Source organism: Lagenorhynchus albirostris, chromosome 6 (genome assembly GCF_949774975.1).
Source record: "Lagenorhynchus albirostris chromosome 6, mLagAlb1.1, whole genome shotgun sequence".
Classification (NCBI taxonomy): domain Eukaryota; kingdom Metazoa; phylum Chordata; class Mammalia; order Artiodactyla; family Delphinidae; genus Lagenorhynchus; species Lagenorhynchus albirostris.
Genome location: NC_083100.1, coordinates 13,934,670 through 13,952,071, shown reverse-complemented (window position 1 = coordinate 13,952,071; position 17,402 = coordinate 13,934,670). Strand labels below are relative to the sequence as shown.

The 17,402-nt window shown below is 43.8% G+C and overlaps 1 protein-coding gene and 1 long non-coding RNA gene across 4 annotated transcripts in view; both read right to left on the bottom strand.

The window, feature by feature from the left end:
- The window catches only part of FAM124B (family with sequence similarity 124 member B), a 31,039-nt gene extending 26,453 nt beyond the window's left edge, over positions 1–4,586 (bottom strand). For all 3 annotated transcript variants that reach the window (XR_009541029.1, XM_060151965.1, XM_060151964.1), the window contains exon 1: positions 3,406–4,586. Coding sequence is in view for 2 of the 3 variants with exons in the window: in XM_060151965.1 (XP_060007948.1) it covers positions 3,406–4,140 (735 nt within the window). In the remaining variant the exon portion in view is untranslated. The remainder of the gene's footprint in view (positions 1–3,405) is intronic.
- LOC132522044 (uncharacterized) overlaps positions 1–12,321 on the bottom strand; it is a 98,110-nt gene extending 85,789 nt beyond the window's left edge. The window contains exon 1 of the long non-coding RNA XR_009541031.1: positions 12,255–12,321. This is a non-coding gene — a long non-coding RNA (uncharacterized LOC132522044). The remainder of the gene's footprint in view (positions 1–12,254) is intronic.
- Between the last annotated feature and the right edge of the window lie 5,081 nt (positions 12,322–17,402).

The following is a 17,402-nucleotide window of genomic DNA, read 5'->3' as shown; positions in this document are numbered from 1 at the left end:
GAAGCACATGAAAAGCTGCTCAACATCACTAATTACTAGAGAAATGCAAATCAAAACTACAATGAGGTATCACCTCACACCAGTTAGAATGGCCATCATCAGAAAATCTACAAACAGCAAATGCTGGAGAGGGTGTGGAGAAAAGGGAACCCTCTTGCACTGTTGGTGGGAATGTAAATTGATGCAGCCACTATGGAGAACAGTATGGAGGTTCCTTAAAAAACTAAAAATAGAGTTACCATATGATCCAGCAATCCCACTACTGGGCATATACCCAGAGAAAACCATAATTCAAAAAGACACACGCACCCCAATGTTCATTGCAGCACTATTTACAATAGTCAGGACATGGAAGCAACCTAAATGCCCATCGACAGACGAATGGATAAAGATGTGGTACATATATACAATGGAATATTACACAGCCATGAAAAGGAACAAAATTGGGTCATTTGTTGAGATGTGGGTGGATCTAGAGACTGTCATACAGAGTGAAGTAAGTCAGAAAGAGGAAAACAAATATCGTATATTAACGCATGTATGTGGAATCTAGAAAAATGGTACAGATGAACCAGTTTGCAGGGCAGAAGTTGAGACACAGATGTAGAGAACAAACGTATGGACAACAAGGGGGGAAAGCCACAGGGGGTTGGGGGTGGGGGGGTGATGAATTGGGAGATTGGGATTGACATGTATACACTGATGTGTATAAAACTGATGACTAATAAGAACCTACTGTATAAAAAAGTAAATAAAATAAAATTTTAAAAAAAGAGTGGACCGAAAAAGGTCCCTGTCCTCGTGGTGCTTACCTCCAGTGGCTGCCACGTGTGATGATGTGGCCTCTGCCCACCTGCCCATCGTCCCCCGCCCGACCCCCTCCCTTCTCTCCAGCCACATGGAACCACAGGCGCTTTTCTGAACATGCCTGCTAAGGAAATCCTATTCCACACATTGTCACCCGCCATCTCCTCTGTTTGGAACACTTTCCTCCCTTCCCCATCTAGCTACTTCCTTCCGGGCCATCCAGCTCAGCCAGGCCCAGGCATCACCTCTCAGGGAAGCTTTGCCCATCACCCTCATTGGGTCTAGCATCCCCCCCTTTCCCCCCCCACCTCACACACATGTCCATCCTGGAGGGGTTACACATGGGGAAGTTAACTTGTGATTAAAGCTCTCCCTTAAATAGATATTAGTTTCTTTCGCTGGTGGACATTAGTCATTTTTGCCACCCAGCATTTGTCCCCTCACTGATCTTCCTTGGGGACCCTTGTCCCCCACCTCCATGAGTGCCCAGAGAGTCTGAGTCCACAAAAAATGTCGGGATGCAGGGTAGTAGAGCCTTTGCCTCAGAACTAAGCTAATCCACCCAATCCCATTCCCCAGAATGCAATGATTGATTTAGAGAAGAGAATCGGATCCAAGTTGGTCCAATTGACGTGAAGTCCAGAAGTTTTGTTGGCCCATTGTAGGGTGAGGAACTCAAAAGGGTAGTCCTCAGAGCTGCTGGCAGCCAGCTGGTGACCACAAGGGCCCGTCTGAGGAAGTGGCGGAGCTGGGAGTCAGCTCCTAAGCCTCAAGACTCAGGCTACTTACTTACAAAAGCCAGTTCATTTGCACCCCCCCATCCTCTCTGCCCCCAAGGAAGTTTGGGCTGCGTTTTCTGTCCGGAAAAATTCACCCCATTATAGGAGTGAAGTAGCTACAAGGTATTATCTTTTATAGTGTATTAGAGCCAAGCCTCTGTATATGCTTCCTTCAGGGATTTTTATAGGACACCAGAAACAGAAGTTTCCAGAAGATAATCGCCCGTTTTGCTGGCAAAAGCCTAAACTCATTGACGTCTTTCTCCAAAAAACTATTCTTCACTCCCCAAATTTGACTTAACTTTCCAAAGGAGCTAAGTTGTATAAGCCGTGGTTCAGAAGCTAAAATGTCAGTGAGCCTTTGAAACAGAAATGCGTCCCCCGCTGCACACACATCTTAACTGTTTGCTTGACAGTGAGGTTTAGGTTCTGGAGATTAACTAAGGCTGAAGGAAAAACTTTAGAGGCCTTGGAAATTAGTGAGCTATGTAACAGGCATCTAAGAGAAACCGTGCCTGTCCACCTTATGTGAATGAGAAGGTAAATAATTTAGAGATCATCACATACACTATCAATATGACTCATGTTTTATTAATAACTCAAAGCTGATGACAACAAAATTAATCAAAAGGAAAGATAATTCATCTTCTAGCCTGTTTTTACTTTATCCAATAGGCCTTAAAAGGGTTACTGACCATTTCTCAAGGACAGAAATTTTGCTGTGACTATCACGTACACCTCCCTGCCTGCACACACTTACACACACACACGCACACACACACACACACACACACACGCACACAGCACTGGACTGCAGTGGTTAGCTGCCTGGCTTTGGAGCCACGTAAACACTTCCCCTTGTGTCTTGGGCAAGTAACTATTCCCTCTACCCCTCAATTTTCCCTTCTGCAAAACTTCCTATGTTGTAAGAAGGACTAAATAAAACAATCAATGTGAAATACATGCTCTAGGGCATAATATGAACAATAACAGCTAAAATTGCATTCCAGGCACTAAAGCACTTTATAAATGTCAGGTCATTTAGCAGAGATAACAACCTGTACTCTAGGAAGATGCTAATATTACCCTCATTGTGCTAATGAAGAACCCAAGGTTCAAAAATCCCACAGCTACTAAAGAGCAAGGTTCAACTGTCACGTAACCCTTCATAAGAAGTGACACATGGTAGCTGTCATGATTGTGCTTGCTTTCAACAGGATGCTTACAGGAGAAGGCTTTAACTTTAAGATTTTATTTTGAAGGGTTCTAACTATGTAACTTTTTTGGGGGTACAATTTGACAGTGATGCAAGATGCTTAACAATTAAGTCAAGAGGACGGCATACTTAACATCCCCAACCGTAATTACAGCTTCAGCTTCCTTAGGTCCAGATGGAAAGAACTAATGATATTTCTGGACCCAAAGAGTGGGCAAAGTATTTGTGTGTAGTTGAGTAGCATGATGAAAGGAAAATCTGAGAAGTCGGGGGCTGCCTGATTCTACTGAAAACTACTTGTGCAAGTTACCAGCTCACAGCGTCTGAACTTCCTTATCTGTCAGGGGAAGGGATTTATTAAATCAATGCCTCTCAACCACGTTACATCCAAGGAGCTTTTAAAACAATTACCCAAGCCAGTGCGCCCCCAAGATTCTAATCTACCTGAGCTGGGGTGCAGCCACGGCATGGGAACGTTTGAAAACTCCCCAGAGATTTTGGTGTGCAACCCAGGTTGAGAACCACGACATTAAATCATCTCTTGGATGTCACATCACACAGTTATACGTGCATCTGAAGATCATAGAGACCAAACAGAAATACCTGAAGTAGAATCTTGTTGCCGTCATAGTCCTGTGTTTGCCACCGGGTGTGGCTGATGGGGACGCACGGATGGGGCAGAAGAGGCACTAACTGGCCAATCTCTTGAACCTTGAACTGCAACACTGAAGCCTCTTTGGGGTCCACCGACACTCCAGGGGGCAGCTGCTTCAGTGAGAGCTGCAGGGCAAAGCTCTCGGTGGAGTAGAGCGCGAAGAAACAGAAGCTGCTCTTCTGCAAGGTGGCTTCCCTCTGCAGGATCATCTCGTAGAGCCTGATGGCATCCTCATAGTTACCAAAACTGCAGTAGAGCGTCACTCTCAGGATCTCGGTGCCGCAGTGCACCTGCCTCACGCCCCAGACGGGCATCTGGTTGTCCAGACTATAGAATTCCTGATTGGCAAGAATATAGGGGCACGGTCTTCCCTGCACAGTCTGGGTGGGGTAGCACTGCCACGGCCAATGCTGTAGGGAGTCAAGGACGCGAAACAGCCGCTCCTCTCCGAGGCTTTCATGCAGGAAGAGCAGAACAGACATCCCCGGAAAGCGGGACCGCTTGGAGTGGCATTTGTCATAGTATTTCACTGGACTGACCCGCTCAGACACCAGAAAGACACGGACCTCTGGGCAAATGCAGTCCAGGAGCTGGTCCAGGGTTTGCTGCAGAAGCGAGCCATGCCCGGAGTTGGCCAGGAGGTGGACAGTCATGGCCGGAGGCTCCCGTGTCTTGTCCATCATGGGGGCCGAGGATGACAAAGGATGCAAGCGAGCAGGGCCCACTGGTTCTGAAATGAATGGAGGGATTCCCACGTGCAGCCTTCAGCCCACCAGGAAGGCTTCAGGATTTCAGAGCCGTGCTCTTACCCTGTGCTGCTGGTCGCCGCTGGCCGCACTCTGAGAGAATCTCTGCAAATCAGGCACAACAGCTTCCAGGACACACCACAGCGGCAGGGTCGATGTCACCCAGCCGGTGCATAATGTAACCGCGTGTGTGGGGCTGCGTTGGGCGCTCCCAGGGTTTCTGTTTGACCTAAAAAACCTATAATCCTGAGAAACACCCGAGTGGGTGGTTCTTACAGACACTCGGTAAAGGAAATGACCAGGCAAAAAGGAACATGAGTCGGCTCTGTGAGGCTGATAGCAATCTGTTTAGTTGAAAAGACATCCATTTTATGGACCCACAATGGGCTCTGATTTCCTCCTTACCTCCCTCCCTGTTTATAGTAAGCCACCTGAATACAATGACTGCTTTAAAACAATTCTCAAAACTTGTCTCTTTGCCAGGAATTTTTCCCCTTTGTCTTTTTATTTTATTTTTGAACAGTTGATGCCAAAGCATTGAAGAGGAGTTACTTTATCTAAATAATTTTGACTGTTCACTGAAAATGCTTCGCTCTGCTGCAGAGTCTGAGTGTACTCAAAAGACATTGATTCACGCCAAACCTTTAGAAAGAGTGAGAGCTTTCCAACGTCAATAATAATCATTGTTCATGTCTGTTGAAGATTTACTACGTGCCCATCATAAACTGTTCCAGAGCTTTACATAAACTGGTTTAATCCTCCAGCAAATCTATGAAGAGACTATTATCCCCAAATTACTGAGGAAGAAACTGAGGCACAGAAAAGCTAAGTAACTTGCCAAGATCTTGCAGTGAAAAAGTGACCGAGGGAAGATTTGGACCCAGAAACTGAGTGGTCTCCCTGTGAACCACAGAGGAGGTGCCTCTCTGGGACCCGGATGTCCCAGACTGGATTTTTCTTCCTAAGTATAAGGAAAGGATGCCCAAGCAGGCTCTTGTTGAGGACACACATTTCCCAGAGATTGTGTGTGCTGTTGAATCTTAAACTGAATAATCTTCGGTAAGAATACCCAAGCTCTAAACATAACACTCACCCTAATGTGTTCCATATATCCATTTAAAAATCATTTGCTACTCTGATAGCTCTGCTTCTAAAAATGTGGACAAGCACATTTTTCTAAACATAATTCATAACATAAGCAATTTATTAATGCTTGTAGTAGAACATGGTGTGACTTGATGTTTTACGAATTAAAAGGCACTTTTGTGATGAAAAATATAGTTTACTCTAACTTTATTTTATATATGTTGATTGCTTGAGTAGTAAAAGAACCAAATTTAACATCAAATATTGTTATCCGTGGAAGGGAATCATTTCTATTCGGATTTCCTTTCTAAATCTAACCTACACTTCTAATCATTTGCGTTTCATAAGTCCTATACCTTTGCATTGGAAAAATCTATAAATATAATTTATTACAGGTAAGTTGTTTTTTAATTACCACCAGTGATTCAGTAATTAAATTCATTTTGCTTCAACTTTCCCAGCATCATTCAAGTTTTTTTTTTTTAATGGCATTATAGTTCTGAAGCTTTTTAAAAAATTTGATATAGGTTACACACTGGCGTTTGAAAGGCAATAACTTTTTCATCCCCCAGTATGACTCCCCTCACCTCTCCCCTGTCCATCCACACATGGAGATGACTCGGGCATTTGAGACTTTAGACACAGTTTTTGAAAACAGTCTTTGCAATTCTGGAAATAGCTGTAAAGATTGAGGAGAAAAATTATACCCCTGAGACAAAGATATTAACTTGCAACATTGTGTAGAAGGCAAGTGCTTATGCCCTCATATAGAAAAGGTTTTGCTCTTTTTGATGTTGTTGTAGATCTTCCATCCAGTGCGAAAACATTCTTTTTCCTTGTGAGGTTGTCAATTCTGTGAGGACCAAAAAGATTTCGTTAATCTGTTGGCTGTCTAAGTGCCAAGAAACAGGGGCGTGGGACAGGGGGGCACAACCACACCCCTTTCTGACTGACTGCCTCTGCAGTTATTTCTCCAAGAACCTGAAATATTGACCTCCCAACCTCACCTCCAGTGACGGCCTCCGTTCCTCACAGACCCCTCCACCCACGGCAACGGCCACATCCTCAGCTGGGCTCCACGGTGCTCTGCATTTTTGCACACTGCCTCTGCTGAAAGCACAGATGAATATATTAGGGGAAGTCATCAGCTTTGCCGCCCATTACCTGGACAGCTGACACTCGATTCTCTACCTTGTTTTTTCCCTGAAACTTCAAAAGATGCCCAGGTATCTGTCAGTCACCAACTCCTGGACAGTCCCCAACTGGTCCACTCCTCACAGCAAAGTGGAGAAGCTGGTGACAGGAAGCACCGGGAAATCTAAGAAATCAGCTAGTTAGGAGGATTTGTTGGAACCTGCGGACCTCCTTCAGGATTTTTCCCTGCGGCAAACCTCAGAAATGTACGGGGATACATTCAAACTCTGAGATCCTAGCCACACCCCAAGAAAACTTTGAGAGTTTCTTTCCCTCTTTATAAAATGTGTTTAATTATCCCACGTGCTGAGAGCCAGCCACTGTGCCCGGGGCAGAGGAGAGATAATCACCAAGTCTCGCTTTGGAAGAGCACCTTCAATTATGTCATCAGGGATCAAGGTCACTGCAGGATACCACGGAAACCCCTAGGAGGAGCCACCAACCTAGGTGAGAGGGCCAAGGAAGCCCAAGGAAAGGAGATGCTATTTGAAGTTCTGGAAGGTGAGAAGAAAGGAGTCAGGCAGGTAAGGAGACTGGATGTGGGGAAGAAGGAGGGATTCCAGGCACAGGAAGCTGATGGGGACAAAGTCCCCCCCTTGTCCCCATCAGGACAAGAGTGAGGGCCCTGGGACCCACAGGCTGAACTCAAGGTGGCTGCCGGGTGGGAACAAAGAAGAGGGTAAAAAGCTGGAAAGGCAGCCGGGCTTCTCAGGTCACCGTAAAGGCTCTGGATTTTCTTCTGCCAGGAACAGAACCCCAAAAGAGTTGACTTGAAAAAGGACCCAGTGATGGGTCCAAGGATCCTCCCAGCATGGTGCTTACAGGTGAGGCTGTCGGCCATCAAATAGGAAACGCTGGAGAAAGGAAGCAGCTGGGAGTGAGGTTGAGGGGTGCGGTTTGGACACGGTGAGTGTCAATGCCTGCAGGTCATCCAAGTCGAGATGGCAGGTAGTCATTTAAAATGGAACTTAGAGGAGAGCCACAGACCAGAGAATATGGGCGGGGAACCATTGGTCTCTGGGTAACCGTGGGACTTCACATGATGATCCAGCTGGAGAATACACAACGAGGATAGGAAAGGCGAGAAGAGGATGGGACTCCGGAGTGCCCAGATCAAGGGACATGCGGCATGTAAGTGGCATCCAGAGAGAATTGAAGAGTGGGCGTGTCATCCAAACCCAGCGTGGGTGTTTGTGTCTTGGGTTACGAGGATTTCAGGAGGTGGCGTTGGCTGGGCAGACCACGATGCTCAGTGTCAAAGAACAGCATTTGTGACTCACTCGACCTTCTCAACGGAGGAAACTCAAAAGAAGCACCAAGCAGACCTCAGAGCCATTCAATCCTGTTTTCCTCGTTCCCAGAACAACCTTAATTCTGATTCGTTGTCTGATACCTGGTTGCTAACCAGGAGCTAGACATTCAGAACCTGGGCAGGAGCTGGAGAAAAGGTGCCGGGAAGGGATCATATCTTGCTTACTTTTAAACCCCCGAGAGCAGCCTACAACCCCAGACCTGCAGAGTAGGCACAAGGTGGATCTGCAGCGAAGGAGGAATCTTGGCATTTCCTAAAGGATAAGCGTCGCCGGGAAGCAAAGGGACTTTCCCAGCATCACATAGCTGGTTAGTGGCAGAGCCTGGGTTTCTGGTTTTTAAACCATGCTTCCCCACCACTCCTAAGAGAAGCTGTGCACAGCAGCTGCAGCTATTCAGGTCAGAGCCATTCAAGCTCGGGACATGTGCCAGCATATAAAAAAGAAAAAGGGAGAAATGAGGGGCGGGCATTAGCACACTGTTTGTGTCCCGTGCCCTAAGCACACCTGGTTAACGGGTTTCCCCATGCTCAGCATTCCCGCTCTGATGCCATTTACATACTCAGCTTTCACCATCTGGCCAGCCCTTCTTCCAACACACACACACACGCACGCACGCACGCACGCGCACGCACACGCACGCACGCACGCACGCGCGCGCACGCACGCACGCACGCACGCCTCTACCCTGGGGTCGTAACTTCTGGCTTCTCAAGGGAGTTCTGGCAGAAACAGCCGCAGGCAGACCATGGAGACCTATGACTCCTGTCCCCTCGGGCTCCTCCTAGGGCAGAGGTGGCAGGAAGTGGCCACAGGAGTTCCTTCTCCAGGCTGCTGTGGCTCTTAGCTGAAAGCTTCTCTCCTAGTTCCCCAGAGAGCCCCTGCCCAACCCCGAACAATGCTATCAGCTTCCTATTAAATTGCCATCTGTTTCCCTTTTCCCAGGACAATGCAGCCCAGCAGCACAGCCTGTGAGCTGATACTCTGCAGTTTTCACAGGTGCAACAAAGAAGGCGTGTTTCCTCCTCCATCTTTATGGCGGCCTTCCTTTCTCACATTGTTTCCGATGCTCTGACCAGTTATAGTTACCAGCTGAACCACTCAGTAGCTGTTGCCGACTGCACTAAAATCGCACAACGTACAAGTTGTGAGTAAAGTTTTATTCGGGACCTTACTGAGGACTATTGCCCAGGAGACAGACTCTCAGGTAGCTTTGAGGAACTACACTGAAGAGGTAAGGCAGGAGCCAGGATGTAGATGAACCTTTTTGCTGGGAAAAACACGTAGTCAAGCGTAAAATGATGACTGCTAGTCACAAAAAACAGACGTTTCCAGTTACTGTTGTTAGTGCTTTTCTATGTATGGGAAGATGCAAGAATCTAGGGTCATTGAAATTTTTCCTTAGATAGATATCTTATCTAGGGGCCAGTATATCCAAAGCACAGAATGCATCCTGTTTTTCTCCATCCTGAATTCGCCTCAGGGTGCAATGACTGAAGTGGCTAATGGCTTGATCCTTGTAGAACTGGAATAGTGGGCAACATTCTTTTCTTTGCACTGTGTAAGAAGGCAGAGAAGTAGAATGGAACAAGCTGTGAACCAAGGATGTGAGCCACTCCACCTGGCTCTGCTGCCCACCCAGCGAGGACCTGAGATTCCTAATACCTCAGGTTTGGTTTCATCATCCATTGAAGATAAAACATAGCAATGGTAATAATTGACCTGACCCTCTCCACGGAGTGGATCAGATGAACTTAAAATACCCCAGAGGGCCTTCCAAGCTCTCAAGTGCTCTGCTAGTAGAATCATCTCAACATGAAATTTTTATATTTAATATTGTTTTAACTCCCCAAATAATATCCAGCAGATGGGTATTATAGGATATTGCAAATGGATATCTAGCAAAAGGAATGGATAAATAAATTAGCGTACGTTATTTTCATGGAATACTGTGCAGCTTTAAAAAATAATGAAAGAACTTGGGAGAGGTAGATTGGCGCCGTCTAGTAAGGTTGAAGATCTACATACCCTACACTTCAGCATTTCCCCTCCCAGGTATAACCTGTGGAGAAATTCTCTCACATATGCACAAAAGCAGGCAAATTCAAGAATGTTTTATAGCTGCATTGATTGAAATACTAAAAAAAGTAGTGGGGGAGAGGGAACCAACTAAATGCACACTAATAGAAGAATAGGTAACTATTTATATCACATTCTTGCAGTGGAATATGCTACATCAGGGGAAGTGAATGAACCTGAACTACCCACTTTAGTTTGAATGAATCTCACAAACATAAATTTGAGTGAAAAAAGTAAGTTGCAGAAAACACATATAGAATTATACTATTAATATAAAATTTGGAAATAGGCAAAGACTCTCCAATGGTTATAGATATAAACCTAGTTAGGTGAAGAGTAAAGAAATGCATGGGAATGAGGAACACCAAATTCAAGATAGCAAGGTGGGGGATCTGTTCAATGTATTGATAATCTTTATTTATCAAGCTGGGTAGTGGGTACAGGTGTGCTCATTGTATTGTTCTAGACCTTTCTGAAGTATTTCATAATCATTTTAATGAGGGAGCTCTATTATGTACTGACCTAGAAAGATAGCTCCAGTATCATATAAAACAAAACAAAAGCATATGTTGCATAAGATTCCATTTTCCTATAAGAACTATATATGTGCATATGTGTATGTGTGTATGATTGGTAAACACAGGAAAAACGTCTAGAAGGATATACACCAAGTTTGTATAAGAGTGTCAATAGAGGACACTTCTGGGAGATGAGATTATAAGGTAAAGGAGCATTTCTTTCCTTACTTCATTTCTTCATGCATTTCTATACTACTCCTATTTATTACAAATACCATGTATTATTTTTGGAATGAAATAATAAATAATACATAAACTACAGCCTTCTAATCCATTCTTTCAACAAATGTTTACCAAGCACCTATCATGTAATTCAGGGCTAGAAGCTGGGGATACAAAAGATTAACAAAAATTAATACTGCCCTGGATCTCATGGAGCTTATATTCTGGTGGAGAGACAGACATTGATCAAATAATCACTCAGTGAGATGTACAATGGTACCTCAAATGAGTGGTGTAGAATATTTGCTCTGTTTGGGGAGCTCAAACAGGCCACCTCAGGAGAAGGAAGCTGCGATCTTGAAAAGGAACAGCCATTACCTGGGAGAAGTGGGAACGATATTCTAAGACAAGGACCGGCACGTGCAAAGACCCTGTGGTAGGCAGGAGCATGGTGGCATGAAGGACTGGCTCATGTAGCTGGTGGTGCCATGTGCTAAGATACGAATTCTGCAGGAAGAGCAGGTTTAGCTGGGTGTGGCTGGGAAGTTTTGATTATGAGTTCCAGAAAAATGTCATATGATTCAAAACGTTCCTAGCAACCCAGGAAAGAAGAAAGTCCAGACAATCGTTGGACAAATAATAATAACTCTAATACTTATTGAACACTTACTGTGTGCCAGGCACTGTTCTAAACATTGGATCTATTAACTAGTTTAATCCTCACAACAACCTTATGAGGTAGGTTCTATGATTATGCCCATTTTACAGATGAGAAAACTGAGAAACAGATGGAAAAACACAAGAGCATAGACGTTTTAGTCATATGATATCTGAATATGTAAAGCCAAAACAACTTTTAATTATGTGGTGTCTTCGTTTTCTGTTACAATAGTAATAATTTTCCAGAAAATTTTGGGTTCACTGAACTAGGGAAAATAACTATGTGCTCTTGGAGGGCTGAGATCACATCTATATAACCTTCCATTGTGTCACTGTCACAAAGCCTGACACCTGTGAGCACTTCATAAACGTTTGCTGCAGAAAGCTGTTAGCTGTTAGCTGAATATATGTGACAAATTTTCCACTTGATACATGCACATGATTTCTATTCCCCAAATGGAAAAATGCTACCTATTTGTCAACACTTTGCGTTATAGGTAAACTATAATTAATAAGCAATAGCAATCTTTGTCATTAGAAGCTTAAGAAACAACCCAAAAGAAACAAAGTAATACAACAACAAAACCCTGCCAGTCTTTGCAAAAGGAGACATAAATGTTATAAACTCTCACCTGCGTTTTAGACAAGTACCTTTCCAACACAAGGACTTACATTCATGAAGTGACACATCTGTAAATTAGTAAGGATGAGGCCAACCGACTTTGAACCATAAACAGCTTTTAAACATTTTCCTAACATATAATGCGCACCTTGAAAAATAGGCTAGAAGGGGGCATATAACACCACGCCTCAAATTCTGCCACAGATGAGGCTCCATCCAAATGTCTGGCCTTCATTACCACATAGATCACAAACAGAGATGGATATTCTCAGGGCAAGAAACATCGCTTCCCATGCCAACCTTTAAACCATGAAAGCTCGCTCAGCACGAAGCCGACAAGTCAATCAGACCGAAACCAACCTGCCTGGGCCGGTCGGTCGGCCCTGCAGAGCTCGGGACTTTGCTGTGCTCTGTCAGCTGTTCTTCCACTCCCAATGCGCCTCAGTTCCCACTTTATATTTATATCCCAGCTGCTGCCAAAGGCCACGGCTGTGCCAAAATAGAAATAGAAGAGATGGGGAAATAGCCGTACACATTAATAGACAGCAAAAATAGAAGAGATGGGGAAATAGCCGTACACATTAATAACCAATCGGTTGTTAAACCACGAAGCAGGAATTTGGGTCTATTCAACTTCATAAAAGAACTTTTGTAAGACACAAATTGAAGTTGCGGTTTCTATGGCTACCTGATACAAATATCTTGTGGCTGGATTTTTCTCCCAATATGAATCATTCTGAAAAGGTTTCTAAATGTGTCTGTGGTATCTATTCTGTAGCATAACACACGAGAAAAATGAGAACGGCTCTTGAATTACACGCAATCTAAGTATAAACAATAATATTGCTCAAATACACAACTTAAAAAGTTGAGTTGCAACACGGGGAAGAGAACTGGTCTGAGGCTGGGGAAGACCTGGGTTGGAATCCTTGCTCTGTTGTGCGCAAAATTGTTTCTTTGTTGATTCCCCAAACAGGCCGGCTCTCTCCTTGGTCACTGTGGGGATTAGTGAGAAAATGAGCCTTCATGTGCCTGGCACAAGGTCGATGCCCAATAATGCATTTTTTTTTAGCTCAGACACCGTGTACGCTGCATTATCAGTTGGGACTATTCAGTCCCGGCATATTTGCTAGCTCCGTATTGTTTTAATGCAACTAGTTCTAGGCAACCCCATGATAACACACATTTTAACGTAAATATATTTGGGTTCACTGCTCTTAATTAAAAAGGTGAGTAGTTTCCATATGTAGGAAACCTACGGCGTGAAAAACTAGACAAGAGATTACCTGTTTAGTAATTAACACGTCATACATGACCTGCAAAGTCATACCTGAAAGTAAGAACGGGACCTCTTGACTCATGGCTCCCAAACCATTACAGAGGCTCCCAACACACTCAGAGGCAAGTGCCTGTCGGAAGAGGTTATATATGGGAGGAAGGGAGAGATGAAATGGGAAAATTAAAGTTACTATTCACGTGATGAGGTCATCGAGCTCAACAGTTAGATGGGAGCTTAGAAGTCTGGTGCAAACTCCTGATTTTTAGATTGAGAATATAAGACTAAGGAAAATGGGTGGGTTCCTTGGAGCTCCCAGTTTAATATGGTTCAGCTGGAACTAGAACACAAGCCAAAGGATGCACTTTGGTCCACAGGTGTAAGAAACGATAACCTCTAACCCATACTAATAAAAGAGTGGGTACCATTTTCTAAATACTTCCTGTAGGAGTCATTTTTTAAGTGGCAATTTCCTTTCATTGTGAATAAAGGACCCTTTCCCCACATCCCTAATACATGTGCACTGTAAGGTTTAAGATTAACAGTTACTGGAGGGAATACTAGTACCAACTGCTATTCTGTCACGGGGGCTTTCTTTTCCATATGAGAAAAGGATAGAGAAGAATGTAAGATGTAACCAAATAAAAGGGAAGATCAGTAAACATCTTTCCATTTAATATAGTCTCCTTACCAGGGAGACACTTTATAGAGCTGGTAGGGGATTGCATAACTTCCAAAAAGCAACCCACGGGTAAAGGATGTTGGCTGTCTGAAAACTGACTTGAGAATCAAAAGGGGTAGAAGAAAACCACAGTGGGCATTCACAGTACCTGGGCACCAAATCAGTGACTAGCCGCCATGGACTCAGAGTTTCATGGAACCGAACCACAGGGATTCTGCCATAGAACTGCTAGTCAAATCCAAGTCAACGTCAGGGTTTGTTTTTGTTTTGTTTTTTGCTTCCTTTGCTCTTGAGGGGGAATAGCAGTAAACCCCAGATCAAAAATATCAATCCTGGAATGAAGACATCTGGTTTCATTACGTTAGCCTTGTGGTTGCCTTCTTGCTTAGTAATTAATAAAACGAGACCAATTGTTACTAAATAGCTGGCTATTTCTTCATTAAGTCAGTGAAGTGAGGGAAGAGGGAGAGGACTGTTCTAGATTAAAAGAAACTTAAGGGACATAACCAGATGCAATGTGTGGACCTTGACTGGTTTAAATAAACCAATGGTAAATGACATTTAGGGACAAGTGGGCAAATTTGGGGGAAAGCAGATGAATATTAGATACAGCTGAGGAATTACTATTACTTTTGTTAGGTCTCGTGGTGAGGTAGGGAAATGTCCTTACTTTTTGGAGACGCATAGTCCATACTTAAGGGAGAGATGTCATGATACTACAAGAACTTTAAAATATTCAAGTAAAAGTAATAGATGAAATAAATCAGCTAGTTTCTACTGTACTCATTGGCCACCCAAGACAAAAAGACCTTGAGATTCCCGTAGAGGAGAAGAATAACCATCCTTTAGACAATCCTTTGAATTGGTTTATCATGTCCATCTATTTCTATTTATTACTGCGGAAGCTGTATTTCTTTTAAATTCCTTAAAAGAAAGGAAGCATTTTACATTTGAGTGTTAGTTAAGATCCTCTAAAAGGAAGATTACTAACTTTATAAACATAAAATTTTGTGGTGGTTTTTTTTTTAAATTTTTTTGGCTACGTTGTGTCTTCGTTGCTGTGCACGGGCTTTCTCTAGTTGCGGTGAGCAGTGGCTACTCTTCGTTGCAGTGCACAGGCTTCTCATTGTGGTGGCTTCTCTTGTTGCAGAGCATGGGCTCTAGGCACACGGCCTTCAGTAGTTGCGGCACGTGGGGTCAGTAGTTGCGGCATGCAGGCTCTAGGGCACAGGTTCAGTAGTTGTGGCACACGGGCTTAGTTGCTCCGAGGCATGTGGGATCTTCCCGGACCAGGGATTGAACCCGTGTCCCCTGCATTGGCAGGCAGATTCTTAACCATTCTCGCCCTGGACCATCCTCTCCCCTTGACCCAGCTCCTCTCATGATGAATAGCCCCAAGCTGAGATAGCTGGTGAGGGTGAGACTTCTCTGTTGGCACCAATGAAATTGTTTTTCTGATCTTCAGGGGATCATGCCCTCATTAGCACCACATTCTTACCAAAAGAGCTAGCATCACAGCACCCTGCTGTACCATCTCTATTAATTTTATCTATTTGCTGTTGCAGAGAAAGACTCAGAAACTGCTTGAAAAGATTACTATAAATAGCCTAGTCATTGTATCAACAAACATGCTGAAAAAAACCTCTCAGAAATAATTGTCCATTTGCCTAGTAATTAGTTAACACCCTAGCATTCCTTCAAAGGAAAGCATGACACATGCACAGTGATTCGTACCTCTGTTAGCCACGTAAGCTCTGGAACAACAGGAAATACAGAGTTAGAGGAATTTAACTTCACTAGAATTGCTGCTTTGAAGACAGGAATATTTATGCCAAGTTTGTTGTTCTGGGGTTACTGGGACTCCTCATCAGTCACCATGTAGGCTCTTAATAAGTGTGAGCAGAGGGCTTCCCTGGTGGCGCAGTGGTTGAAAGTCCGCCTGCCGATGCAGGGGACGCGGGTTCGTGCCCTGGTCCGGGAAGATCCCACATGCCGCGGAGCGGCTGGGCCCGTGAGCCATGGCCGCTGAGCCTGCGCGTCTGGAGCCTGTGCTCCGCAACGGGAGAGGCCACAACAGTGAAAGGTGCGCGTACCGCCAAAAAAAAAAAAAAAAAAAAAAAAGAGTAGAAGTCTGAGCAGAAACTTCCAACCTACCTGGATATATTGGATTCCCTGGTCTACAGAATATATAATTCTACATCAGCGCTCTCTCTGTGTACACGTACACGCGCACACACACACACACAAAGACGTTGTTTACTTGTTGGTAATCACCACAATCAAAACTGTGAAAAAATCCTCACTGTGTTCGGTCAACACAATTTTGGAACTTAGTACTTGAGACACAGATGGAAGAGCCAAAAATACTCATTTTACCCCGAGCAGTCATGTTTTACCTCATTAAGAATAAAAATAACTAATTTCCAAGAAACTCATCAGGGTCAGCCTATTGTCACTGCCGTTGTTCATTTTCCTTCAAGTTCAAAAAAGTTTTCTCTTAAAGGTCAAATGCTCTCTTCCAAAGATGTTTACCCAATGGCCCAAATCTGACAGGAGGCACAGCTGTGAATGGTTTGGTGGAATTCAAAGGCTTGAAATCCTGTTTTCATTCTCGGCACACTAGATTTTCTAGGTCTTTTGACACTGCTTCCTTTCAACTCTTTTAATCATGCCCAAAATTCTTCAGGCACCACGGGACCCGCTGAAATACAGGTATCTATTCAAACATTGTAACTTTTCACTGATGCAAAGGAATGCTCTGGGAATTTAAGCTAACCCACTTCCTCCACTTTTCTCTCCAACTTAAAGCTCAGGAAACCAGACCCGAATACTAACATTTCTCCCCTAGAATAATGAGGAGGTAAATGTGCAGGAGACTCAGGATAATACTGGCTGGGGTGTCCACGCACTGAGATCATTTCTTATGCAAGACCACCCCAGTGTGAGGCCTTCTGGTACCTGAGTAATACATCTCTTGGAAAGGATGCAACGTGGGCCTGGGTCCTATCAGTTTAAGTTTAGAATAAAGTAAAATGCCCCAGTGGCTCTGTAATAAAGGAGTAACAAGGGGAAACCATTTTTTTGGGAAAACAACCTGGCCGTATATTATCAAGAGCTTTAAAAATGTGAATTTGACCCGGTAATCCTCCTTCTAAAAACCTATTCTAAGCCAATATTAGAAACTCTGACAAACATTTGTGGACAGAGATATTCACCACATTGCAAATCTATGAAAGTGGAAAAAAATAGCCTAAATTTTGAGTTGGATAATATAAATTGCAGTGCACCACACGATAGGAGCAAAGTGAAGTAAATCAGGGCATTATCATTTAAACAGCTTTTTTCAAAAAGTATCTACTGATGTAAAACTGCTTATGTTAATGTTAAAATTTTAAAGCCAGGGTATAATATTTCATGTATAGTATGTTTCTAATTTGGGTAAAGAAATATTCATAGAAAGAACTGGAAGAAAATGTAAGTGTGATCAATGGCGATCAGCTTTACAGATTCTTTTACATGCATTCATTCATTTGTACACATGCATGGTTCT